At 46.9% G+C, this 26,743-nt stretch overlaps 8 protein-coding genes across 8 annotated transcripts; 2 read left to right on the forward strand and 6 right to left on the reverse strand.

Moving 5' to 3' along the window:
- Positions 1-2,323: 2,323 nt before the first annotated feature.
- On the reverse strand, positions 2,324-3,304 carry EDB93DRAFT_1092619 (uncharacterized protein; the record flags this gene model as incomplete). The annotated part of the gene is made up of 3 exons (XM_041446447.1): positions 2,324-2,916; positions 2,975-3,002; positions 3,062-3,304. 3 exons carry the CDS (start codon positions 3,302-3,304, stop codon positions 2,324-2,326), a joined length of 864 nt encoding a protein of 287 aa, XP_041303539.1.
- A 1,035-nt stretch (positions 3,305-4,339) lies between these two features.
- On the forward strand, positions 4,340-5,981 carry EDB93DRAFT_842565 (uncharacterized protein). The gene is made up of 5 exons (XM_041457665.1): positions 4,340-4,578; positions 4,634-4,798; positions 4,851-5,195; positions 5,276-5,408; positions 5,460-5,981. The coding sequence occupies exons 1-5, from the start codon at positions 4,435-4,437 to the stop codon at positions 5,735-5,737; spliced, it is 1,065 nt and encodes a 354-aa protein (XP_041303540.1). The 5' UTR covers positions 4,340-4,434; the 3' UTR covers positions 5,738-5,981.
- A 1,346-nt stretch (positions 5,982-7,327) lies between these two features.
- Positions 7,328-9,068, reverse strand: EDB93DRAFT_842592 (uncharacterized protein). Its single transcript, XM_041457666.1, has 7 exons — positions 8,627-9,068; positions 8,499-8,574; positions 8,379-8,450; positions 8,279-8,329; positions 8,165-8,229; positions 8,052-8,111; positions 7,328-8,001 (listed from the first exon to the last, which is right to left on the reverse strand). The coding sequence occupies exons 1-7, from the start codon at positions 8,817-8,819 to the stop codon at positions 7,514-7,516; spliced, it is 1,005 nt and encodes a 334-aa protein (XP_041303541.1). The 5' UTR covers positions 8,820-9,068; the 3' UTR covers positions 7,328-7,513.
- Positions 9,069-9,526: 458 nt separating this feature from the next.
- EDB93DRAFT_1172347 (uncharacterized protein) lies at positions 9,527-11,084 on the reverse strand. Its single transcript, XM_041450385.1, has 7 exons — positions 10,590-11,084; positions 10,462-10,537; positions 10,341-10,412; positions 10,242-10,292; positions 10,128-10,192; positions 10,013-10,072; positions 9,527-9,962 (listed from the first exon to the last, which is right to left on the reverse strand). The coding sequence occupies exons 1-7, from the start codon at positions 10,792-10,794 to the stop codon at positions 9,655-9,657; spliced, it is 837 nt and encodes a 278-aa protein (XP_041303542.1). The 5' UTR covers positions 10,795-11,084; the 3' UTR covers positions 9,527-9,654.
- A 2,856-nt stretch (positions 11,085-13,940) lies between these two features.
- Positions 13,941-15,744, forward strand: EDB93DRAFT_1107291 (uncharacterized protein; the record flags this gene model as incomplete). The annotated part of the gene is made up of 8 exons (XM_041447707.1): positions 13,941-14,037; positions 14,085-14,157; positions 14,219-14,287; positions 14,337-14,384; positions 14,441-14,514; positions 14,568-14,627; positions 14,676-15,554; positions 15,635-15,744. 8 exons carry the CDS (start codon positions 13,941-13,943, stop codon positions 15,742-15,744), a joined length of 1,410 nt encoding a protein of 469 aa, XP_041303543.1.
- A 28-nt stretch (positions 15,745-15,772) lies between these two features.
- On the reverse strand, positions 15,773-18,605 carry EDB93DRAFT_1331244 (P-loop containing nucleoside triphosphate hydrolase protein). The gene is made up of 13 exons (XM_041455197.1): positions 18,076-18,605; positions 17,871-18,028; positions 17,811-17,823; positions 17,531-17,627; positions 17,447-17,478; positions 17,311-17,398; positions 17,156-17,253; positions 16,966-17,103; positions 16,745-16,916; positions 16,439-16,686; positions 16,319-16,388; positions 16,090-16,259; positions 15,773-16,035 (listed from the first exon to the last, which is right to left on the reverse strand). The coding sequence occupies exons 1-13, from the start codon at positions 18,202-18,204 to the stop codon at positions 15,979-15,981; spliced, it is 1,470 nt and encodes a 489-aa protein (XP_041303544.1). The 5' UTR covers positions 18,205-18,605; the 3' UTR covers positions 15,773-15,978.
- Positions 18,606-19,214: 609 nt separating this feature from the next.
- Positions 19,215-22,173, reverse strand: EDB93DRAFT_1107293 (uncharacterized protein; the record flags this gene model as incomplete). The annotated part of the gene is made up of 19 exons (XM_041447708.1): positions 19,215-19,286; positions 19,307-19,424; positions 19,491-19,554; positions 19,629-19,840; positions 19,890-20,141; positions 20,282-20,303; positions 20,325-20,416; positions 20,469-20,557; positions 20,613-20,728; positions 20,793-20,812; positions 20,855-20,999; positions 21,055-21,258; positions 21,314-21,382; positions 21,442-21,649; positions 21,701-21,754; positions 21,832-21,853; positions 21,886-21,962; positions 22,013-22,077; positions 22,140-22,173. 19 exons carry the CDS (start codon positions 22,171-22,173, stop codon positions 19,215-19,217), a joined length of 1,935 nt encoding a protein of 644 aa, XP_041303545.1.
- A 1,173-nt stretch (positions 22,174-23,346) lies between these two features.
- Positions 23,347-26,246, reverse strand: EDB93DRAFT_1306011 (uncharacterized protein; the record flags this gene model as incomplete). The annotated part of the gene is made up of 16 exons (XM_041454752.1): positions 23,347-23,911; positions 23,965-24,099; positions 24,151-24,239; positions 24,293-24,408; positions 24,469-24,482; positions 24,531-24,675; positions 24,731-24,943; positions 24,997-25,091; positions 25,146-25,333; positions 25,383-25,436; positions 25,498-25,522; positions 25,573-25,649; positions 25,699-25,763; positions 25,826-25,953; positions 26,014-26,146; positions 26,195-26,246. 16 exons carry the CDS (start codon positions 26,244-26,246, stop codon positions 23,587-23,589), a joined length of 1,854 nt encoding a protein of 617 aa, XP_041303546.1. The 3' UTR covers positions 23,347-23,586.
- Positions 26,247-26,743: the final 497 nt, after the last annotated feature.

Raw genomic sequence — 26,743 nt, forward strand, 5'->3', positions numbered from 1 at the left:
TTCCTGAGTTACTGGAACCTGCTATACCGAAGCTGATCCACACTATAGTGAGCTCCATCTCAGTAACGGAGTTAGACAGCTGCTCGTGTTTACAAAATATGTCCGAGTTACGTACCATTGCTCACAGTGGGTAGACCTTTGAGCAAGGATGTAGTGAACACTGATTGTTTTGCGCAATGTGCTAAATGCTCATTATGGTAAGTATATCGCGGCGCTTAATTAATGAGCTTCAAAATTGCCAGTATACCGTGTTTTCGTTATCTTTGATCACGGATAAATCCATACTCCACTTCGAATTCGAATGGTACAAATCACAAATATCTATCGTGCGGGTAACTTGTCCACTGGCAAGTGTTTGCCACCATTTGTTAATGTGTAGCTTAGTCAGCGTTCAGGTAGCTTTTGTCTGCAGTTGGTCTGCAGGCACATTGCCAGCCGCACCAGTTCATCGCCAACGTCATGATCGCCCACGTAGGGAAGCCTCCGAGTCGGATCAGCTCGATCAGAGTGAGTACATAGCACGAGACCATGCCGATGCCGCTGATTAAAGGTCTTGTTCAAATTATCATTCAGGTGACGGTAAGCTCGACTTATATGTTATCGGCGATATACAGAGCGGGGAAGGATCACGACACACCAGTCGCCATTTGAGACCTTTCAGCACTGCGTCAACTGTATCGTTGACATGTTGTGCGAACAATGTTGATCACTCGGGGAATTTTTTGCAAACTGCGTCGAACATGCGCCTGATAGACGATAACGCAATGCTCGTCACGATCTATTATAGTCGAGGTGAGTAGTTTTACGATCTTTATATCACAATCAAAGTCTTAGGGTGTGTTCCACAATATCTTCAGTGATACAGAAAGATAAGGTTAACCTAAGACGAACGATCTACTGAAAACGCCACGTTTCCTGTTAATCATGCGTACATTTCGAGGAAGCAAGAACTCGACGAAGATGCCAATATCATGATCCTACATCGTCATCAAGCTGGCGCAGAGGTGGATGTGTGGCGGAGCCATGGGGAAAGGGGATACTGCGATATGCTGATAATCCTGGAACAGGCTTCTCCGAAGCGCTGTAGCTAGAGTGTACGACCCCGATCTGGCGCGGGTTGCAATCCGAGAATTTTGATCATGGCGTGGGTCATGACCAAAAATGTCTAATTGTTCTCCGTAGAGGATTTTCTCTTCGCTTTGCCTCATCACACCTGCGCAGTTGCCACAAAGCGTACCCGAGGAACCTTGAAAGGGGGTCTTGGGAAGATGGGACGAGGCGAACGTTTTCCCAGGTAAATCTAGCACCGGATAGCTGAAGTTAACCGTTTGGTGTGATGTGCATACGGCTTTGTACTTGCTGTACTTGATAAGTTTGCCACTAACCCACCACATCGTGATCGGGAGCCTCTGGAAAAGAGCCAACTCCGATAGCAATATTTCCCTAGGGGTTTGTCCGCCTTGGTAGCGAGAATGCTCCAAACAGTGAATCAGTTTTCCTGTAAATCACGCGAAAACATCATATGATCATTCCAACATGTACATTTGGAAGGAGAGACAGACGCCACACTCACCGGGTTTTATTATCTCCCCTAGTGTGAGGCCAACTTTAAAAAATAACGTTCAGCATGGCATGCTGCCTCATGCTGAAAATGTCGCAAGCCTGTCTCGAGATACTTACTATGTTATTTCCTACTTCCGAAGTACTTGCACGATTTTGCAGCCCCAATACTGGTCTTTCACCTGCTAGGAGATTTAAAAAAGGCCCAATCTCTTCCAAACGAGAGTTCAGCTAGACCGGCGCTAAAACAAACTCCGAGGACTGATAAGCTGTTCAAGGCACCTTCGTGGTGACCGCTGGGCGTGCTGCCTTCCCCAAACCAGTTGAACAAAACACCGGCAACATCACTATGAAAAAAAAACAGTCGAGGTACGCCAACTTGAAATTCTGGGCTCGAACTGGCGAAGAGCAACAACAGAATAGATTATCGTCAGGATAATACTCGATACATGCACAATTCTCATAACAAGCTAACGTTACAGTACGTACTCGGAACAATCGTAATTTAGATGCATGGAGACACAGTCAATGACCAGCACTTCAAAAACCCCTAACGGGCCAAAAAAAATCAAGCAAATAGTGATGAGGCCAGATGTAAAGCTGGAGGGTACTAGGTGACGTGTCATGAATAAATGCTGGGTCGAAACTAAAAAACCAATGAAGTCCAATGAACCGGCGAGAACGACAAGAAAAACTCTTAGCTCTATCAGCAAGAGCGAGAAAGTCAAGAATCCAGGGAAGAACGCGGCAGATGCCAAAATGGTTAGACCATGACAAGTCTTCCCATAACGTACGTTCCTCCATTCACGAGGCCGACGTTCCCTACATCTTTGCCGCCGAACCCTACGGCTGGGCCCGGGAGGGTGCCTTTCCACCCACATGGGTGATATGGCGTGAGGCCAACACTCTCATCCCATGAGTTGCGTTCCTCAAGCCATTCGTTGGATACCTCATCTTTGACTGCCGTAACTGGTGGAAGGGGGACGGTAGTCGCTTTTGTTGACTCCACGGGGAAAAGGTTGAATGGAAGAAGGGATGTCGGTATCCATTGCGACGGGGACGGAGCACGACGTCGCCTCTTCGTGGATGCCTTGGGTTGTTCTGATGGTGACGTAGTCGATTCCTCGCGAGCACGCTTATTCGGTCGTGGATCTGAATCTGGTGATGCGGCAGTGGAAAGTGAGGCAGCGGATGGCAGGACGGATGTGGCTTCTTGTGACGTCCCAGCAGAGTCACTAGATGACATCTGGTTTGTGCGATTCGCAGTGTTTACGGGCTTAAGAATGCACCGCTTAACGTGACGGTTAAGATTAGAGGCAACGCCAAAACGACGGCCACAAGTGTCACACACAAATGCTAGAATTACAATTTCGAGTTTTTAGCGTTGTAAGACCCTAGAGATATTGTCGCATACCTTTTTCTCCTGTGTGTACGAGCAGGTGCTGCAAGGCAGATACCTTTGACATGAGCTAGCTATTTTTAGTGGCAAAATAATATTGACCTTTCTCAATGTGGAGGGCCTATCAAAGGACTTCTCGCACATCCAGCAAGCATGCTTCTTTTCCCGTGGTCTTGGGCCTGAACCTTCACTCTTTGTGTTGCGGGATGAGGCGGACCTGGAAGAACTGGCGCATGCTGTGCGAATGGATTGTGTTATCTCTGCAGGGGTTGTGGTGGAAGGCCCCGGTAATGGGAGGGCAGGTGGGAGGGGTGGGGATGAACTTGAATGAGATGGAAGAACCATGTTTGAGGATGTTGGAAGATCAATACAGTAAGAGTGCGACGAAGAAGAAAAATGAGACGAGGAAGGGCTTTTATCGCATGCAGGGTATTGGTAGTGTAGTTGTTGCTGGTAGTATAAAGGCAGTGGGTCGGACCACTCACATGAGGTATGGCCGCCGGCGATGGTACGAAAGTTAGCTAAAGATGGGGGTATATCTAAAGATATAGGTGGTCCGGTGACCATGGCACGTAGGGCCGACGTTGTCGATGGGCCGCTATCTTGGAGAGAACATCTACCGCTCTGTATATCGTATGGGTCGTAGATGGATGATCTTTCTAAGAAGCCTGCGACCCAATCCGACGTGTTTGAGTGGGAAAAAGATTGGCCGAGTTGAGGGCTTTGTATATGGTGCTGCCGAAAGTTTTGGTGCCGGACTAGAGGGCTTGGAGAGTGCATCATGACAGGGGAGGATGAAGTTCACGCCAATTCTGTGAGGATGAAAGCTTATATATATAGTTTGTTGGGTACATCCGTTGTAACCCTAAAGACATAAAGAAAACGAGGTTGAGATCTATGAAGGCCCAGGCAACGAACAAGTGGGTTTACGGCAGAAATTAGCATTGGACCCCAGCGGCTCACACCGTTGTTTTTGTGTTTTCTTTTTGCAAAAGTTCATCGAATAACTCATCTTGAACTCACCGTTTTCGCAAGAAGCCTCGGACAACCGCGTGTTGTTGAGGGTAGCGCTGCGGGAAATGATGAATATCATACTCTAATGGGGTGGCACGAGTTCAGTCGAGCAACAACAACTTTGATTCTCGGCGGAGCGGAAATACCACGCTCGGTGAAGCCTCGTTGTCTGAGTACTACAATCATGTCCCATAAGCTGCCTTTTTCACGCAGATATAAGCAAACGACGATCCCGGTGCATTCGAGGAAATGAAGCATTCCTCGTGTTAGATGGAAATAGAAGAGTAGCTCGCTGGATATGCATGCTTTCAATCCTGACGCAGCCGCCGGTACACAGGAAATTCATTTCTAGATAGCAACAAGATCAAGTTCCTTCATAGTTCCAAAATCAATTACGTTTGTAGTCTCTTGTTAATTTTCAAGGCTTTTGACAAACATTCCAAAACAACGCTTTTTTCACCATGACAATAACACCAGCACAGAAATCTGCTATAGAGGAAGTCATTGAAATTATAGTCGCAACAACTCCAGCTCGTGGAAAACGTCAATTATCTGAATTGTTTATGGATCTCGTCGATAGATCAGAGTGGCCTGAATATTACGAGGTATTTCAAACAAACAACTCCACATTCAATCTCCCAATTATTTCGATTTCAATAGGTCATACCAGAACCCCGATGTATCAACGCCATCAAGTCAAGCGTAGAACGGAATAGATACAAGGACGCCTCAAACGCCTATACCGATCTGTCCCTCGTGTTTTGGAACGCTTTGTTCTACAACGAACCAGATAGTCAAATTGCTACTGATGCGCAGACTCTCAAGGTACGTTCGACACTTCTTGTCCGCGGTCCCAACGTTATCTATTCGCATTCAGACCGTACTCGAAACTGAATGGCAGAAGAGAAGCATTCTCCCTGTACCCCGACACTCGCCACCTCCTTCATCTGCTCAAAAGGTCCACGGAACGGCTCCCGCTGCACCGCCGCAGTCCTTTGTTATACAGCCTTCTACTTCTACAACAACCAAACTAAGGACAACAGCCCCAACACCCGCTGTACCTCCAGCTTCCGAATCACAGACCACCAAATCAACTCCTCTAAAAGCACCAGTGGCTGCAGAAGAAAGGGTTGGCGATAGTGAGGCGATCGGCCGCCAGCTTGAGAAAAATATCCCAAGATGGCAAGGCGTTGGAGAACTAGGGATCTCCGAGGTCAACAAGGCGAGTATTCATCAATAGACCACTCAACCGTGGTGATGTTTAATCCCCGTTCTTATACTTACATATTTGCTTTGCCACAGGACAGACTAGTCGAAATTGTGCACAGTCCTCCTAAGACTCACACGCACGAGGACAATCGTGACCGGACCATGCTGACCGCGGCAGGAAATTTGACTGTTCCCCCAATCGTCGACAAGCTTCCCCCCGAAACGAGTAAGATGTTTTTTTGTCATTATCTTCTAACCCGCTTACACGTTTTGTTAGCAAAACATTTTGATCGCTCTCCGGACACAAACGAGCTGTTCTGGTTTGGCGGTCCTCCGATGAATATCGCTCGAACGCCAGCCCCACAACATAGCCTGGCGTACTTGCATTTCTTGGCGACAAAACGCAAAAAAGAACTTGACGCGGGCTCAGATGCCATGAATGTCGATGGTGAAGCTTCAGCAGGTCTTTCAATTCGACAGCGCACAGTTGCGCCTCCAACAGTTACCGAAATGCTGCAAGCAGCCATAAATTCAGCATCTACCGAGCACCCTTGACAATTCATCTGCTCCCACCCGTATGATAACCTAAGTTGAGTTTCTTTTAGTCTTCCCGCCTCGTGCTCATTAGTTGTCACACCATGCAGACCTAATTGCTACGAAATTTATCCGTTTGACAGCTCTTCTAACGCTACTCTTTAACATTGTCCAATCAATTCATCAATAATGATTTATTCTGCACCATTTAAGCGCAAAATTGAGTCAGTCCATCTGTGGAATGTCTAGCTGAAATCATGTTGGACGTAAGTCGCACCAAAATATCTTGATTGTTAATAGATTACTCGATTCTACCACTACCTTTACGCTACATCGCGATAGGTCATTAATTCAGTCTCCAATAAGTGCATCCTCGTGCCGTTCAAATCCGCGGAGGGCGTGATCTTGTCAGCGTCGACAAGCGACGCGGAACATCTCCTAGACTAAGTAACAGAGTGCTTCGCGAGCAGAAATCAAGGAGACGATGCTCGACAAACAAGCAGGCTCAACAAATATTATTCTTTTGGTTCCAGACACGTTTATCGAAGACAGGCTCCAGCCATTACGTTCGGCATGACGACGTTTTAGACGACGACGAAGCAGCAAGACCGATCTGAGGGGCGGAATCGGCCACAGATCAAAATTTTATTTGCGGTGTCCCAAATTGCGATTCTAGTACAACACGCATGCTGATTCTTCCCAGGGGGACACTCAGTACTCAACCTTGGAGGTCTCAAGCGTATATTGGATCTTCAGAGCGATCATTCATTCTTGCCTTCGACCTCACTCCCAATCCTTCCTTCGGCGCATACGCAACGTAACTTCGCAGTCAAAAGATCCCCCCCCCCCCCTCCGCAAACTACGATATAACGACGGTCTCCTCAGTCTGCGAGACGGCGAGGTTACTTCCCACCGCGAAGTTTTCTCTGTCGCCATACTGCCCGGTCATACATTTACGTGTGTGTATTAAGAACTCGCTCGACGGTCTTTTCAACAATATGTACGTAGTATGTAATGATTTAGTTTCCCCCTCTACCAAATAGAAGGGAACGGCAAGTCATTTCTTCTTTATTATGGGAATAATTCCCACCTCGTGCCGCGCATATAAGCTTACACTGTTTTTGATTTGTAAATTTCCTACAGATTACATTACGGGCAGCATTGTGCAAGAAAAACTCGTTTCCTCTTGCAATTGGTATCTAAAGGACTATTTCCTGATCGTGCTTCTCCTGCGGCACGCCCCCTCCCATGTTCCAGACCCCCGAGTCTAAGCTCATTACGGAGGCATGCCAGTAGCTCGTCGTCAATATTCGAAGCTTGCCGAGTCACTGCATGAGAAGCTAGCGGACTAATTCTACCATTCATAATTATGCAAGCTCTAGAACTTCGCGGCTTTTGCTGAGGAGGATCCCTGTTTTTTGCCATTAGGCGCTAGCTATATAGCGAGGTATCAATATCAATATGGGCAACACAACGATATGATCCAAATATGGTAGCAGCTGATCAAGTCCTCATGTCACCCGAGACTTCGAGCACGACAAACCCACCAAAAGAATCTCTCGTGATCAATGAAATATTCCATTTTAATAACGACGGAAGTTCATGTCTAAGATGATGGGAACGATGGGATGTACGAAACACTGATAGGACGCGCGGAAACAAAGAAACCCCGCTTTGCTTATATTTTGTGCGTCATAGCAAAATAAGTAAGATTGCGAACAACGGGACTGGTCCATAATAAGTCCCCGTCACAGTAATTTTTGTGCGTCCGACAGTCCAAGGCCCGAAACACCTGGCTTAAACCATTGGCATGGCATTGGAGTGATGCCTGCTGTGTGTGGTGTAGAGAGATGTGTCCGTCCGTGGGGGAGGTGTGAATGAGCCTTGCATAGAAGGGTAAGTCGTCTGGGGCGGTGAAGAGTAAATTGTCCCATATTGCGACGGCCCAGTAGACAAGGACTGCCCGTACAACACAAAAGAGCCGAATGACCCAGGAAAGTTGGATGAATCGGGCGGAAAACGATTGTGTGTCATGTGAGCTGCTGCGCCATCGCCGCTGCTGACGAATGGCTGCCGGTGCATGACAGAGGCGTATTGTCCTTTCTTGTACATGTGACGTCTATACACTAGATAGGCGCCAACCGCAAAAAGCGAGAGAGAAGCCAAGGCTCCGAGGGTGCCGCCAATTATCGCATCCACGTCAGTTGATTTTGAGCTTGTGGTCGAATGGCTCGAGCTTGAACTGATGGATGATGATGAGGCGCTCGGGGTTGTGTCGAAAGGATCTGGGGCAGATCAGTATCAGTGATGAAGAGACGAAAACAAACTAACGTACTATTTTGATAAGTAGCGTTCGCATCTTGGATATTGAACGTCTCGTATGTCCATGTTGTCGCTAAAAAATCTCCTCGGTTGGCATCATGTGTTCGGAGGACACAACCAACTCACGATTAGTAATAGCCCAGTAAGGTATGGACGCATCCCCCGCAAGCGTATATCCAGAAGGGAAATATCTGTAAGATATTGTGAGCGCAGCTCAACAAATGCGAAACATGAACACACTCCTGTGTCCATGATGGGTTCGTGGCGCATCCGGATGCCCATTGAGGCCATCTATTTTGATCATTAGTATTTCCCGGGGAACACGAGATGGAAAACTTGCTCCCAGACAGAAACATTAGTAGTTTCTTGACATAGAGCGCATGCCATCATAAGATTATAAGATGCCCAAGAACTGCTCTGATATCAGAACAATTGAAGACGCAGTTGTAACCCCACTTGCCAATAACATTCATTTGCGGTCGAAGAATTTGGTAAGGAGTACGAATAGCCGTTGATCAGGATTGGCTGGACATAGTCTTAGAGCGCGCACATGAGTTTACAGTTGAGAAACAAGCAAAATCCACTTACTGTTCCCAGTGCACGCACCCTCTACATAAGCGACTGTAAGACAAGGCGAGTTGCCCTGACTGTTGTCCATCCATGAGTATCCATCATTGCAGGTAGCAGGCGAGCTGACAAGGCGGGAGACTGGTTGCACTTGTACTGCCATGGTGGTCGAAATAACAGACGCAAGAAGATAGAAACCCGAGGACGTGACCATAGTGTCGGCTCAAATGCACTGGAAGAGGGTCAGGGATGTGGGCAAGCATGCGGGTCATCCTAATGAGTACAAGCATGCTCTTATCTCCACGTTCCATCGTCGGAAGAGGCATATCTGATGACCTTGATGAAATCATGGCATGCACCGCAAGATCTGACCGGGTTCAATGTGTTATGAAGTTCTTGACTGTCGGATGAATCGCCGATTGGCAAGGGCTAGTACTGAATATTGAGTCTGTAAGATTTGAGTATGAGATTATACAAAAGTAACACCTGCACAGCAGGTCGAATCCGGTGTCAAATTTGTCGAGCACTCAGGCTGCAGCATCATCGTCGACAAGATAACGACGAATCCCTACATCGTTATAATTAGGTCCATGCCATCAATCATACGATTCTAGCTGCTTCGACTTGTCTTCAGAAATGGCATCTGGATCCTAACCGTTTCAGCTTGCGGTTACTTATTCAACACCTGTGCGGCTATAACGCGGAAGTTGTAGCTAAATATCTCCACTCAAAGTTTGGGAAGTAGTGTTAGCCTTTGTCCTGTAAAATTCGGAAGGGTGGCACTTTGAACTAATGCGTAACGTTGGGAAATATTGTGCCTCTGGGGCAACTCTGGGGAGTTGGCTTTGGAAGAGAACGGAAAGCATGCTGAGTAATCGCAATCACTATTCAGAAGAGTCTCGGCATAAATGACGTCTGGAGTGAATTCCCTGATCTCTGTTTTGCTCGCTATATAAAATTCAGCAAACTCTAGATAATAAGCATAAGGTACTGAATGCGGGGGCATCTGACGTTTTAAGTATAAAAAACTTGTAAGATACACCATACATTTAAACCATTGGTATGACATTAGGACGTTGACCGTTACTATCTATCCGTGGAAGAGGTAGGTATGTTGTCTGAGGTTGTGAAGTATATGCAGTCTCATACATAAAGGTCCTCCCTTGTTGGTTGATAACAGAGACATAAACTCCTTTCTTGTATACGTGACGTCTGTACAGTAGATAGGCGGCAATTACGAGAAAAAGAAGTGCGGCTGCACCTCCGATGGTACCGCCAACTATCGCGCCCATGTCAGTTGATCTTGAGCTTGAACCGCTAGATAATAATAAGGAGCCCGGGGTGATGCTAGAAGAATCTGGACCAGATCAACAGCTGTGATGGAGAAATAGAACCAACCCAACATACTCCTTTGATAAGTAGCGTTCGCATCTAGGATATTGAAAGTCACGGTTGTCCATGTTGTCGCTAAAAAAAAACTCATTAGTTGGTATCATGCATTTAGGAGACACAACCAACTCACGATCGATAGTAGCCCAGTAAGGTATAGACGCATTCCCAGCAAGCTCATATCCAGAAGGGAAATACCTGCAAGATATTGTGAACGCGGCCCAACAAATATGAAACATGAACAAACTTTTGTGTCCATGATGGGTTCGTGGCGCATCCGGATGACCATCGAGGCCATCTATTTAAACGTTAAATCTTCCCGAGGAATACGAGATGGATGACTCACTCAAAGACAACAGAATCATTAGCTCCCTGACATAGAGTGCAGGCCATCATGAGATTATAGAACGACCAAGAACTACTCTGATATCAGAACGATCGAAACCGCATGTTGTGACCCCACTTACCAAGAACATTCATTTGCGGTCGAAGAATTTGGTAAGGAGTACGAATAGCCATTGATCAGGATTGGCTGGACGTAGTCTTAGAGCGTGCGCATGAGTTTACAGCCAAGAAACAAGGAAGATCCACATACTGTTCCCGGTGCACGCACCCCCTACATAAGCGGCTGTAAGGCAAGGCGAGTTACCCTGACTGTTGTCCATCCATGAGTATCCATCGATGCATGTAGCAGCTGAGACGTCATTGCGCTTGACTGGATGAACTTGTACGGCCAGGATAGTCGGAACACCTAAAATCACAGACACAACCGTAAGATGGAAACCTAAGGACACGAGCATGGTGCATTCAGATACACTGGAAGGATGTGGGAAAGCATGCGGGTTATTCTAATGAGTACAGCATGCTCTTATCTCCACGTCCTACCGCTTGGAAGAGGCAGATCCCATGACCTTAACTTGGCATCATGACATGCACCGTACGGTAACATATGACCGGGCCAATGTGTTATAAAGTTCTTGCCTCATGAATCGCTGAATATTGAGTCTGTGAGATTGAGATATGAAACTAGTACTTTCAAAAGACTCCTGGGGGTGACGGGTCAAATGGTGTCAAACAAAGGTCGCCAATGTCTTGTTGGAAACATTAATTGGAAATCAGTTTCCGGCGTCCGCTCGACACTACAATTACGTAATCATGTCACTGTTGCCGGTTCAACGGAGCTCAGACAAACAAAATTCTTTAGTTCTTATTCTCATTGCGTAGTCTTACACCCCAAAATTTAACTTTCCAAACCACCGCGACACCGTCGACAACATAACGAGTAATCGTACCACCCTACATAATAGGTCTCATGCATTGCAGTTGTTTCGACTTGTCTTTTCTTCGATCCGAACCGTTTCAGATTGCGTCACAGGGTCGAATTCATTAATTCAACACCCGTGCGGCTATACAATGCGGGGCGCAGCTTTACTTTATCACCGACAACTCCGTCGGTCTCATCGTCATGGCATCAGCTCAGTCAAGAAATTTTGGAGGATCTGGACTTGAATTTTAGCAAGTAGTAGTAGCCTTCGTCCTGTAGGGTGAAGTTTTGCACTGATGCGCAAATTTGGGATTGTGCTTCTGGGGATATACAAGTTGGCAGTACAAGAGAACGAAGGAGCGACATAAGCAATCTCAACAAGAACATTGTTATTTTGACACCAACGGCATTATCATGGATTTCATAAGACGGCGTAAGCGACGTGTTGATACAATGTGGAGCAAGAAATTCTTTGATTCCTGCTTTGCATACCATAGAAAAATAAGTAAAGTCTCGAAATTAGTCAGGGGTAATATATATAACGTACCGAATGCAGGCGCGCCTGACATTTCAAGTATAAAAAAACTTTTAAACCATTGGTATGACATCGGGACGTTGACCGTTACTAGTAGCTGTGGTGTAGACGGACGCATCTGTCCGTGGAGGAGGGGAGAATGAACTCTGGAGAGATGGGTATGCTGTCTGAGGTTGTGAAGAATATGTAGTCTCATACTGCTGCGACGGTGATACGGACTGCCCATACGACGTAAGAGGACCTGACATTGATGGAGCAAAGTCGGATGTATCGGAGGGGATACGGTTATGTGTGCCTGATAGGGGCATAAAAGTTGTCCCTTGTTGGTTGATAGCAGAGGCATAAACTCCTTTCCTGTATACGTGGCGTCTGTACAGTAGATAGGCAGCAATGACGAGAAAAAGAAGTGCGGCTGCACCTCCGACGGTACCGCCAACTATCGCACCCACATCAGTTGATTTTGAGCTTGAACTTGAACTGCTAGGTGATGGGCTTGAACCTGAACCGCTAGACGACGACGAGACGCCCGGGGTGATGCTAGAAGAATCTGGACCAGATCAGCAACAGTGATGGAGAGATAGAATGAATCTAACATACTCTTTTGATAAGTAGCGTTCGCATCTTGGATATTGAACGTCTCGTATGTCCATGTTGTCGCTAAAAATCCTCCATTGGTATCATGCGTTCGGAAGACACATTCGACTCACGATCAATAGCAGCCCAGTAAGGTATAGACGCACCCCCAGCAAGCACATATCCAGAAGCAGAAGGGAAATATCTGTAAGATATTGTGAGCGCAGCTCAATAAATGTGAAACATGAACAAACTCCTGTGTCCATGATTGGTTCGTGGTGCACCCGGATGCCCATTGAGGCCATCTATTTTGATCATTAATATTTCTCGGGAAACACGAGATGGAAAACTTGCTCCCAGACAGAAACATTAGTAGTTTCTTGACATAGGGTGCATGCCATCATAAGATTATAAGATGCCCAAGAACTGCTCTGATATCAGAACAATCGAAGACGCAGTTGTAACCCCACTTGCCAATAACATTCATTTGCGGTCGAAGAATTTGGTAAGGAGTACGAATAGCCGTTGATCAGGATTGGCTGGACATAGTCTTAGAGCGCGCACATGAGTTTACAGTTGAGAAACAAGCAAAATCCACATACTGTTCCCAGTGCACGCGCCCTCTACATAAGCGACAGTAGTACAAGGCGAGTAGCCCTGACTGTCTTCCATCCACGAGTATTCACTGGCACAGGAGGCAGCTGAAACGTCACTGCGCTTGACTGGATGAACTTGCAAAGCCAGGGTAATCAGAACATATGGAATGATGGCCACAAAACCATAGAAACACAAGGACACCATGTTGGAGGAGCAGGCTAGGATGCAGTAGGTGAACGATCAATCAATGTCAATCATGTCATGGGGCGTGAGGAACAAGAATGTCAGGCATATCGTTACGTTTTCTGGTCCCAGCCCTATCTGGTGACCTGGCTGACTAGAACAGCCTTTATGCGCGGACCGAAGATATATATGCCATGATGAGCGCTGACTCGGAACCGGGCAGAACCTTCAACCTACATGTGGGAATTTGTAAACGACTTGTTGACTAACTCTTCACAATAAGACTTGAGCTCGATGTCGACTCGAGACTGGGCCCTAGCATGTTACATCCGAGTTGTAAACCCAGGTTGTCAGTATCACAGCAACTCTTGACGGGCACTAGTACCGTAATGTACATGCGGCTATATCTTTATTACCCGATTCACTTGCCAAGGAGTCAGGTCCATCTTCGAAGTTCCCCCAGTTTGTCAAAACGGAGGTTTACCCATTCCTATCATGGCCATCCGTATTATTACTAACTTGGTCCACGGAGCTTCGTGATAATGGGCGCACCTACTATCCAAGACCTATGGCCCGCGTTTAGCCGTGCACCATCTCCAAGTCGCTTCACCTGTCACCTCGCAGCTAAGCTGTCACCCTCCATCCGCTGTCACTGTTTCTTCCCTGGTTTCATTCGCTGCCGTCAACATTCGACTTACAGATCACTGCCATATCCATTGCGTCTCTGGCACTCTACCATCTTTCACACGGCTTTGTTCATAACCTAAAGCTCCCTCAATCGTTGACAGGCCAAAATGGCATGTGCATTGGCACCTTGGTCTGTGAACACCCATCAGGAATCCCCATGCGATATAGTGACAACGGTATACAATTCGTGCCCGAATACTACGAGTAAGTCCCCTACTACTAAGCTTTGTGATATGCCTGAGTCGCTTCAGATACTACTATCTCCCCTTCCTCTTCCGAGGATCCCTTCGTTCCTGTTAGCTCAAATGCAACCTTGTGCACTTGGTGAGTAACATTCGTGTAAATTTGGTGTGATTTTTAAAATGAGAATGGATACTACAAACAGTTCCTGGGCAAGCTACAATTTGCTGAGTGCTTGTATGTATTGTGCCACGAACTCGCCCTCTTTGGTGAGGTAAGTGTCTTAAGTCCACTCGCTGTTCGCTTTGGCAAATTTGGCATAGCTGGGATACATGGATAAAGAACTGTAATGGATTGACATCAACAACAACGTGAGTTTATATGCGTTTGTTCTCTACTGATGTAGTGTTTTACGTGTCTCTCAAAGATACTTTCCTTGGGATTCGGGAATATGGCTCCCTTCTAACACCTCAATAATACCTTATTATGCAAGCTACAATCGTAAGTTCTAATAGCAGGATCGCTAAACTCCTTTACCAAGAATGATCTTACAGCTAGTAACTACTCCAATGGGACATTTGACAAGTCCATTGCTACTGATCTTAGTGATATGTGTAAGCTCAATCGAATATGTCAGTCGAATGCGCACTAACTTCTATCAGCAAAACCCGACTTGAATGGATCACCCATTACTAGCAGTTCAAGTTCGCCCACTTCGGGCCCATCTTCAGAAATTCCTGTTGGTCCGATTGTTGGAGGCGTTGTCGGAGGAATGGTTCTACTAATTCTGTTATGCGGTTTTTGCTTCTTCATTATTTTCCGGAAACGCAGAAGAGCAGGGAAATTCCCGCACAAAATGACACTTCCTATATTGAATGGTTCACACTTCGCTGTGGCGACCCAAGACTCGACGATACGCACTCCTCTCGCGCCATCTGGATACCCTCAAACATCAGCTGCCATGTCCACCTCTTCTTACGCTATTCGGTCCAATAATATTCCCAACGGTCCTTCAGTAACAAGCCTCCATTCGCTTCACATCGCTTCACCCACTTCTGCTGGGCATGCTATGCCTATTTCGCCTTTGGCGCCTCATATCGCCCCTGCGTTATCCGATGCAGCTGACGTAATCACTCCATTCCTTGCCATCCAACCGTCAAGCCGACCAAGCACCCCAGACAGAAAGAACGCCAACAGTCACGGTGAACCTGCCCAAGAGCGTGCCGTCTCACCGCAATCTCCAAGATCACGTATGAACCCACCCCCTTATACCCCATCATCTCCTACGTCCTCGAGCCATTCCCGCACTGGGTCTAACTCTTCCAGGAGACTTTCTGTCATGAGACACTTCAGGCGGGAAAGTGGCTCGGGGGATACGAGCATCCAGTCAGTCATGGGCCAGAGGAAGACGCACTCCCCAAGGATGCACTCCACAACGAGTGCTGAGAGCGCCAGAAGTGACTCAACTACTGCGAGTGCTGGTGATAACGGGCGGAATGTAAGGACTACCCTTGAGCGCACTACAACGACAGCTGCCTCAAGTGCGCGTCGGCCTGCTATGTAGAGAAGACTCTTGTATTTGTTAATTCTTGGGTCCTCATTTACCTACTATTGCCCATAGACAATACGTCCGGTAGTGATGGTGTATGTCTCGTTGATATGGCAATGGATATTCTGTGCAACGACTCCCTGATGGTGTGGTGGTTCAGAGCGTACCAGCATAATCGTTAGGTTCTTCCTGAGCTGGTGCGATACCTGTTTTGTAGGAGCATCCAAGCAGGCGTACGCATTGTGAGACATAATGTTACAATAGTTTCATATATACGGGTAAGGTTACAAAACATTCCCTCGAGCCCAGAGGATAGGGGGAAGCGCAATCAAGTCTAGCACATATTCAATGATGTCCTTTTTCTCCTCCTGACACTTTATAACATCGGTTTCTACAGAGCCCTGTGTGATGACTTTTTACACAAAAACCGTCTTGTCTTGGCCAAAGCGGTGGCATCGAGAAATGGCCTGTACCTAAGTTGCTGGCCTTTCACATCAATGACAATGCGATTCGCTTTAACCACTCACCTCTTTGCAACCGCTCCACCACGGGTTGACGAGAATAACATGGTTTGCGACAGTAATGTTGAGTCCGACACCACCAGCATCAATGGACATCAGGAGAACTTTCATACGGGAATCGTTCGCGAAAGAGTCGAGGACTTGCATGCGTTGTTTGGTCGAGAGTTCGCCGTGATCTAACAATAAGCATGGCTTTCAAACGCCAACTTGCATAAAATGGACGTATCATACGAACATTGGTCCACCCCTATCTTCATCTTCTTCATCCGGATCTCCAGCAGATCCATCGTGTCCCTAAAGCAGCACTGGGCAGGCATACATGAGGCAAGTCCAAAAAAACGGCAAACCTACATACGAAAACCAACGCCTTCTCGCCTTCTGGCACCCCTGTGATGATATCCATTACCGCGCGGATTTTACTTGAGAAGTACGCATGTCCAAACAGCCGAGCGAATGGCTGAAGGCTTAATGGGAGAACTTCCGGATCGGGGCCCCGACCATGTCCGTACATGTCTACTGCATCTGAAGTTATATCAGCACCCAGGCCTTGCTCCTCAATTAATTGTCCTAAGACGCCCATGAGTAGCAATGGATGATCGCATGCTGAGAAAAAGAACTATCAGGATAATCTGCATACCGTATATGTAAGCAAATCCACTACCTTGCCTGGCTTCCAGCCACGCCATATCGAAATCTTTGATGCTGGAACGAGCCCAGTCGTGTATCATCTTCTCCCCTTGTGTTTGCCACACATGAACAATCTTGATTTCTAGATTCGGAAGTTGAATAACATCCACCTTTCTCCTATATCGCGCACAATGCGCAAGAAGATCCTAAAAAAGGTTCATCTCAACGACTGCGCATAGCGGAGAAACAACATACCGCGACTGCGTGTGCGGAAACCTTGGAGAAGTATCCACGTTTGCCGCGCACTGCGAAAGCGGTGCTTTCGGCAACCGGACCTCGCTCATTTGTGATGTCGAGAAATCTGAGCTGGGGTTGGATATCGGATAGCTTGTTCTATACAAGCCGTTGTTGCTCAGTGATCGTATTCAAATCGCTACAAACTCACTACAAACGGGGTACCAGTAAGACAAAGCCCTTGAAGCTTTTGCAAAGCCATGCATGCCTTGTACCAAGCACCTAAACCCACAACCCTATGCGATTCATCTGCAACGATTTGTACTCAGTTGAGGTAATCGTCACTTCAGGCATTGAGCACGCCACCTAGAATAATGCGGAACCAGCGTGCTTGAAAAACTGGATCCTTGGGATCTTTGTTCATTCGACGTTCTATTCGCTGATACGTAGTGATCTACACAAGAGATTAGGTAGCACTGGGCAGTCTCTAGGAAGTACTTGCGATAACATCTGCGTCCATGAGAGCGTCTACACCTATATTGAAGTAGATTTTAGATTGCGTAGGCAGGTCTGGAAATCTACCTACTCATGTGCCCATCGTGAACTTTCGCTGTTAGTCCATCACCGAATTTTCGAATTTCACGCATCCATTGTTCGCGGAGAGATACGCTAGGGACGACCACCTTTATTGCAGTGTCAGCGAGACAACAGAAACAAGAAACATTTGACTTCACAATGTCGTCTTAGGTTGTTTGGGGGGAGTTTTCACGGTTCCACTAGCCACAATAGGAACGACAGGCGATTTCTTGAAATCTTCTGCTTTCGTCTCTTGGAGTGTCTTTTTTTATTAACGCGATCGAGGTTACAGTCTTTCCGAGACTTTGAGTTTGAATGAGTAATTATCCATTCATGCGCGTTGTACACACCCCATCTCGTGTGCGAGTATTGAGCCACCTTGTCCTGCTTTCTCACGAGCGAGTAGCCACTCCAAGTCCATCGCTTGATGCTTGAAAAGGGTGAAGGAGGAGAACGGAACAGGTCCACCAATCTTACTGTTTGCTGCATTACTAGACTTTGGCTTTTTCTGAAGCTTGTTGAACTGACAAAAGTTCAAGCTTTAGTGCCACTCACAAGCGTCGCGACTACAAATTCACGAGAAATATTTGCGCTAATAGGTGGGGCTATTTCTTCGTATTTCAAATTTTGTGGGGCATTAGAGAGTCGAGCGGATTTTGGCGCCTTCGAGGTTGAAGATGGCATCACATTAATGGTGCGGCGTGAGGACTGAGATTGATACTAATGAGGATGTCTTAAGGCGATGTTGAAACGATGCTTGCCTCTTTTTGACGACCCTCGTCATCTTCCAATGATGCAAGAAATAACTGAAAGGCGGAGATTTTGAAACAGAGAGATTAGAAGGACACGCAGTCTCCTGCAGCTCTTTGTAACCCTTGTGAATGATGGGCCTAGGCGAACTCGGATAGTCTTCAGATCCTGTGACACTCCTCCGTTTTATTGTCTGAAGCTAACATCTTATGACGGTTTTGATGATAAACCACCGTCAATTGTTTCCACTGGAACAAAGACACATGAACAGGTCAGCAGCGATGATGAAGGTGGCACGTTTAATGTCTAGACCTTGATAGGTGCATGAGTACACGCCCTTAAGAATCAGAATAATGAGAACAAAGATTCTTTCAATCTTGTCGTAAAGACCATAGCAACCACCGTGACAGTGTTCGTTGTAATCACCGCACTTACGGTATAGTACTACTAGTCCTTGAAGAAGCTGGAAAGGGTAAATCACCTCGTGTACCACTTTTACTTCCTCTACCTTTAAATATTGGCAAGTTACTAGAGTCTTCCCTTTGCGGAAGCCTTCCATAAAACGCTGATAGTCAGTGCATGCCGGCTCACCAAGGCTCCATGTAATTGTTTCGGTTAGCATGCAGGCCACCGAAACAACACCATCGACGTCATGACAACTCTTTATGCTGCGGTGCTTATTCATGTATGTAAGTTCGATCTCATTGGTGACTATCATTAATCATCAAGTTGATATTCCAAAGATTTGTGGCAGCTTGCTTACATAATCCGATTGGTCATTCACTGTAGACTAGCGCTGATCCCCAGTGAAAACCCACTATGGTGCACCCTGTCTACTTTCCGTTCTACCGGCCACTCACCCCATCCTTCAGTTTATTTTACCTTTAGTCAAGAAAACAAACCTTATGTCGATCCGTGGCTTACCATCCTACAACAGATCACTTCTACCACGCGAGATCATCAACTCGCATCCGTTGTATATTAAATCGACCTGGTTCCTGGCTCTCATGCCCTACCTAGTACGTGCCGTACGTACCCCACAGTAGCCCACAACTCCCTCACTTGTTCTCAATAATTTCCGCGAACTCCGCGTGCTAGCATCAAATCGGCTCTGGCCAGATATACAGACTGATCCTTCCGGACTGCCACGACGGCTTTAAAAACGAAAATAGTCGAAGCATATTTGTCAGCCGTAGACAAGCTCAGCGTTTAGTACTCACGCCAGTTCTTCGGACATTTCGCAACAAACAAGGCAAGGCGCGTGGTTCGCCAAGTCGTTCGAAGCTGTCATCCCCATCGGTATACACATCTTCAGATAATTCAGTTATGGAACTCAGAGGTATGTATCGCTGACATACGGAACGCGCGGCGGGACAAGCTCGATGAGTCGATGTTCCCATGTATGCGGTGGCCTGCTAGACTAGTCCGGCTCATGGGAGTAGTCGTGTCCCGGGAGGATAAACTGATTTCAAGGAAAACCTTCTCAGAGAGAACGTCAGGGCAGACTACAGTAGCACAGACAGCTATAACTCCAATTACATAGTACGGGTAAGGACACGTCGACATCCATCTACGAGACACACAATCAAAATAATACACAAAAGAATCAAGTGCTAGACTTCTCGGCCGTGTCCCACGGTTCATCCGAAGATAAATCCACAGCGGGAAGTTTGCTCCGAAGAACCATCATTTCCTCTGCACTGATGCTATATGATTGTAGTAGCTTGACGAATTCATCCAATGAATCGCGGTCCGCGCGTGCCAAAATGGTCAATTGCCTCGTACTCCTAAATCCGATTATGGACCCTTCCCCTAGTTGGTGAGTCGTGGTAGGACTTGATTGCAAGCTTGATGGCTCTACGAGACTGTTCCTGGTTTTCGGACACAAGATACAGCGTCTGCAACACGAGAGTTAAGTCGATGATGTATACCATGAAGCGTTGAAGCGCCAAGCAGCTGGGAAGGAGACCTGTCGGTATTCTCTCCATGAAGGATAAGTAGCAGGACGTACGACTGCTGATCCACCTCGTGAACTCATTTCGCGATCACAACACTCGCCACTATTGGTAATACGATGGGGGCAGCAGGTCCGGCCAGTGCGGACACGATGCCCACAATAGTACCCACAATGGACAGCCCAAACGCGCTACGAACATTGGATGAGATGAAATTCACCATCGCGTGAAAGGCTGTCTTACAGGTTCTTGTTGGCATTACCAATGGGTCCGACATCTAGCTCATTGGCCATGTTCGCCATCAATATCCTGAACTCCGGGTTACACAAGTACTGCAGGTGAACGGCATCAGAATATGCGACAACGAATAAAAAAGAGAGCCATTACATCATTAGGGTCGTGGAAGTTCCACACCTTGACAATGTCAGTGTGAAGCACATGCAGACAGTCCCACATAGAACGGTCCTTGAATGGTGCGCTTGATGCGAGTGCCTTCCAGTATTCTAAAAGACAGACGTGAAGGTTCAGCTTCTGTTCAGTATCTTTGAATACAAAATCAAGACAGACTTCTCTTGCCAACCCTGATGCTGCGTAAATAGCAAGATAAGGATGAAGCAAGTAAAGCTCACCCTATTGATGCCTTTATCTTCAGTCCAGGATCCACTCGCTGAGCAGCAGACGTCGTCACCGACGCATCGGTCCCAACATGCTTACAAACGAGTTCTTCCGTGGTTCGGATCAAACGGGCCAGGGTCTCCTCGTGGTGTCCATTTGCTGTGCTCAGGATTGTATTGAAAACACAAATGACAACCACAGCAGCGATACTCACTGGAAACTGTAACATGCGGAATACCGGACCCTGCAAATTTCTCCAGGGGTGCGATACAGACTTCCTTTAGCTTGTCTTCCGCGCTTTCCTTTATGCGTTTTTGAATTGCCGCATTGTCCAAACCCTTGATAGTTGACTTGTCCAGAGTTCGCTCCACATGAACAAGGAGGGTGCCGAATTTAGTGAAAACGACAACAATAGGAACTTTGACCTGCGTTAGCTGTGACCTATGTGTAGCGGTAACAATCCATCGACGTACTGCCTCCCAGTTCTCCTTTGCGCATCAATGTAAGAAATTGCTCCACACCGGTTTCTAGTAAGCGCCCGCCTGCGCAGGGTATTTCAAAGCAAAGCCTTGTATATAGTCAGCTTGTCATACAAACGCACTAAGATAATGCTCCCACCAAACAGCGTGTAGCCGATTTTTCAAATCAGGCATTACTCTCCGGCGCTCAATGAAATCTCGGACAACTTTGAGGTTGTCTATTTCCCCTGGTTCAAAACCTTTGCTATCATGAAGAACAAATCTGTCGTTTTGCGGTGAGATGAACTCGTGATCGATGCTGGCCTCGCCCGGCTGTTCGTGCGAAGCCATCTATTGACAGCATGAGTAGCTAAATACTGTGCAGTATCGTGATTAGCCTACCGCGTTCTTTACTCCGAATGCGTGGTTGATCAGCGAAGACTTGCCAACGCCAGTCTATCGGAAATACCGTGTCAAAGCTAGCATGAGATCAGCAAAAACCTGGTACCTTTCCTATGACCAGAATTCGGAACCTTGAAAGCCCCTAGCGTCAACCTAAAGAATGTTTGACGATAATCCAGACTCACTGAGGACACTTCTGAAAGATTTCGTCAGTGGTAGGCCGGAGCTCCAGTGTTTCATCGGAGGAGTGAAACTGCTCGGTCTGCTAACATACGACTTAGATGATTTCCGATGGGAGACATGGAACCTTACTTCAGTTGTTGGATTCCCGGAAAGTTCGATGACAATGGTGATGTTTTCATGAACCTTTTTGTATTCTGCGCATGTAAGGTTGAATTCATGAGCGATAAAGGCAAGAGCGTGATGGCTATTGTTTCACCTTGTCGTTCTCTTGCACCACATACGTGGAACATGTTTTTTAGTTCGAAATTAATGTTATCATGTTCGGTTTTCAGCCTAAGCTATTTTTTGTACTGCAGACGTAAGGAAAATGTATCCCCAATAGAAAGCTTCCTGTGATGAAACGCAATACCAGCTCAGTTGGGTACAGTTAGTTGTCCAGGTCGAGTCCTTACATGGGTGGAAAGAACGCCTTTCGCAAAACCTTCTCTGCCCCACTTTTGATTAGCACGGACGACCTATGGCTAATTCGTACTTTAGCAGACTTCACATTCTTGTTCGAGTTGCTGAAATCGAGAGTGACACCTATTGGATATATTCAGTAGGATTCTTGATTCTGCTGACGAAATGACTGGTACCAGAGACGTAGATAGTTAAAGCGTCGAGGGGACTAGCCATACTGAATACTTATTCGAATTAGAGAATACTTTCCTTCGTCACGGCGGATTTATCTGAAGGCCGGGTGTAGGGCACTGTAGGCCATGCGTCAGCTACGCCGAAGGGAGGTATCCTCGTGTAACACAGACTAGCTATTGACGCGTACGCCCAGCTCGTTATCATGATGAAATGAAGAACATGTGGGTCTGAGTCAAAAGGTGTGCTGTGTCGGACTTGAGAATGTTCGAGGGTGCGCCAAAATATGTATAAAGGTTTGGAGCGATCATAATTGTGACTGATTCGAATTGAGTGGGTGAGAGCACGGTTGGTTAGCGCTCGTATAAAGCCACCGTGCTTCTTTGACCAACCATGAACCAGACCCTTGAGGTATGATGGAACCCTACCCCCTTGATGGATGCGGCTAGCTATAGCACTCAAGCGCTTGGACGGCCCCTGCGTTGCCCATGGCCACGCACCCTTGTGACACAACACAGATCCTTCTGTAGTTTCGACGGGAGTCCGACCGGGCCGACTCCTCGCGTTAGCGTGTATACCCTTTGCCTGGCAGCTGGATCCAGAATCAGCAGAGACTCGTGGTACTCGATAAACGATATGCAACATTTGCGAGATCGATCCTCCAGCACATAATTTACATCTGCACGTCAATGATCCTGCATTTGTCTCAGATCATTTTTCACCTCGCAGATACCTTTGACTCGTACATCCCTTGCAGCGCTTGCAACGACACGCAGTACCTTTAGCGATAAATGCGCTTTGGGCTACACTCATCCCGGGTGGTTGCCGCCTGAGCATGAGGCCCGGTGTTTATGTATTGATACAGCACTTTGGCACATTGAGAGGGCTCGAATCAAATATAGCAGCAAGTACATGTCATTAATAGAACACAGTATATCATACCCTACAGTGTTATGGCTGGCCATGAATCCAAGTGATATAGTACAAGTTAGTACCATTTAAAATCGCGTCAGACACCGCCCATGCACAAAACCATCAGCGAAAATAACAATCGAGTGCTACGACCTCTCGATTCACCATGGTTCGTCCGATGTCAAATCTACGGAGAGCTTTCCCCGAAGGTCGGACATGTGTGCCGCATCGATGCTGTAAAATTGCATCACCTCAATGATTTTATCCAAGATGTCGCGATCTGTGCGTTCCAGGATGGACAACTGCCTATCGTACTCCTGAATCCGAGCAACAACTTCTCCGCTCATTGGGGAGGCGAGGTAGGAAGCGATGGAGAGTTTGATGGCCCTACGAGTGATTTCCTTGCCTTCTGATACCAGATATAATGTTTGCAACACCAGCGTTAAGTGGATTATGTACGCCATGAAGCGTTGAAGCACTGCGCGGCTGACGAAGAAGTGTTGATATCATTTTGCACACAGAAAAGTAGTGGTGCTTACGATATCTTGTATACATCGTGAACCCATACAGCGAGTACGGCGCCTACTGCGATTGGTACTACGATGGGAGCCGCAGGTCCCGCCAGGGCAGTCACGATGCCTGCGATAGTGCCGACCATGGATAACCCAAAAGCCCTGTAAATATTCAATGAGATAGAAAAAAGGTCACGCAAAAGACCGGCCTACATGGTCTGGGTGGGATTAGGTGTGGGTCCAACTTCTAGCTTATCGACTATGTTCGTTGTCAATTCCCTGAACTCTTGGCTGCGCAAGTACTACCCACAAATTACGTTAGGACGGATATGACGAGAAATAAAATAGCCGTTACATGATGTGGGTCATAGAAGTTCCATACATTGACGATGTCAGTGTGAAGCACATACAGACAATCCCATGTCTTGTGGTTCTTGAACGTTGTGCTTGATGCAAGTGCCTTCCAATATTCTGCAAGACATGTAGATTTAGATTTTATTCAGTAATTATCAATGCGAAACCAGGACGGACTTTTCTTGCCAACCCTGACACTTCGTAAATCACGAGATAGAAATGAAGTAAGCAACACTCACTCGATCGATGCTTTTACTTTGAGTCCAGGATGAACTCGCTGAGCGATGGAGGTTATCACCGCGGCCTCGGGCGCAGAATGCAGACCGACACATTTTTCAGTTATTTGGATCAGGTGGGTGAGCGTCTCCTTATACACTTCTTCTGCTGCAATGTTATACTTCAGAGGCATGCACGAACTTGTCGAAGTATTGGTACACACTAGAGATAGTAGCGTGGGGAAATCGTACATCACCCTCCCCCGCAAATTTTTCTAGAGGTCGAATGCAGATATCCTGCAGCTCCGCTTCTGCTTTGTTCTTGATAAGTTCCTTGACAGCTTGGTCGCTTAATCCATCGAGAGAGCTTTCATCTAGAGTTCGCTCCACGCGATCGATGAGCATATCGTACTTGGTAAAAACGACGATAACGGGAACTTCGACAAAGCGTGAGCTCCAACATGACAGAGATAGTCATCGATTCACTTACCGTTTCCTAGCTTTCCACTACTTTTTAACGTCAGGAATTCATCCGTTCCTGTCTCTAGCAAACGTCCGTCTGCACGAGGTATCTCGAAGCAAATCCTTCCGTGAATTTAGTCGGTCCGCCATAGTGCAATGGTCGAGATAGAAGCCTACCAAACAGCATGCAACTGATTTTCGGGAGTCATTTCCTTCCGACGTTCAATGAAATCTTGGACTATTTTGAGGTTCTTTTCGTCTCCCGGCTCAAAACCTTTGCTGTCGTGCAAAACAAACCTCTTGTTTTGAGGTGAGCTGAACTCATCGTCGATGCTAACCTCGCCTGGTTTATCGTGCGAAGCGATCTATTGACGTTATGAGTAGCTGTGCTCGTTAGAACATCGTGTGCCCCACCGTTTTTTCCACTCCAAACACGTGATTGATCAGTGACGACTTTCCGACGCCAGTCTATTTTAAAAGCACGTCATCAATACTGGCCTAAGACCGGAGAATGCCATATGGCAAATACCTTTCCTATCACCAAAATTCGGAACCTTGGGAGTGTCAACCTCAAGGACGGCACTTTATGATCATTCTGACTCACCGAGGATAGCTCTGAAATATTTCGGAAGTGGTAGACCGTAGCTCAAGACTTTGACCGGAAGAGACGGACTGATCAACCTGCCGATTTATGACTTAGACGGGCTCGATCCCAGACGTGGATCCTTACTTTTGTTGTTGTATTTCCGGAAAGGTCAACGACAATATTGATGTTTTTATGAAACTTGATGTATTCTACGCATGTGAAGTTGAGCTCGTGAGGGATCGAAGTGAGAGTACGATGATTCTTGTTTCACCTTGTCTTTCGCTTGCATTATATGCGCGGATCATGTCATCTGTGTCGAAAATAATGTCTTCATGCTTGGTTCTAAGACCTTTCCTATACCGCAGATGCAAGGAAAATGAATCCTCGCGAGACAGCACCCTACGACAAAAACACGGCAGCGCCTCAGGGTGAGAACATGCGTTGGAGTCGAGTACTTACATATGTGGAGAAAACGTCCGTCGCAGACTCTTTCCTGCTTCGCGTTCGAGTCCATGTGGCGAATTCAACTTGCTGATCCGTGCTTCAGCAGACACTACGTTGATTTTCGACTTGCTGAAATCGACGGTGATACCTATTGGAGATATTCAGCGAGGTTGATGGTAGCACTTGAACTGAGTACCAAAGATGTGGAGAGGACAGGAAACCGTTGAGGGGTGAAGAGAATCAGCCATGCTGATTTGATTTAGGGAGGAGTCTGCTCTCACTGCAAATTTATAGAGGTCGAGTGCAAGCCATGGGTTCAGCGCTTCAGCCGCGAGGAAATGAGGTACACCTCATGTACGGCGCACCCAGCCGGCGCGGCAGTTGCCTAAAAACGTGAAACTGTCTCTCCAGGTCTATACTCATTATGGGAGACTTGGTCAAATCTAACCATTATTGAGCGTGCGATAGTTAAACCCTGTTCCCGTTGAATCTCACGGTAGATATTGTGAAGACAAAGCTCTCGATCTGTGAAAACGCGCAGTACACCAACACTTGTCCCTGGATCAGAGATAAGATCAGTCGCTTGACAAGGGCATGGGGAGCAATCATACCGTGGCTGATTCAAATTAGATGAAGCACGCTCACCGTGCTTCTTTAGAGACCAGGTGCTACCCTTTAGTCATGGACCCCAGGCGTGTTGGCTTCGGGCTGGGTATTCAAATATCAGTGTTGTATGCAGTTGTGT

The sequence above is a fragment of the Suillus bovinus genome (genome assembly GCF_016758785.1).
Source record: "Suillus bovinus strain UH-Sbo-P2 chromosome Unknown EDB93scaffold_74, whole genome shotgun sequence".
NCBI classification, from domain to species: Eukaryota; Fungi; Basidiomycota; class Agaricomycetes; order Boletales; family Suillaceae; genus Suillus; species Suillus bovinus.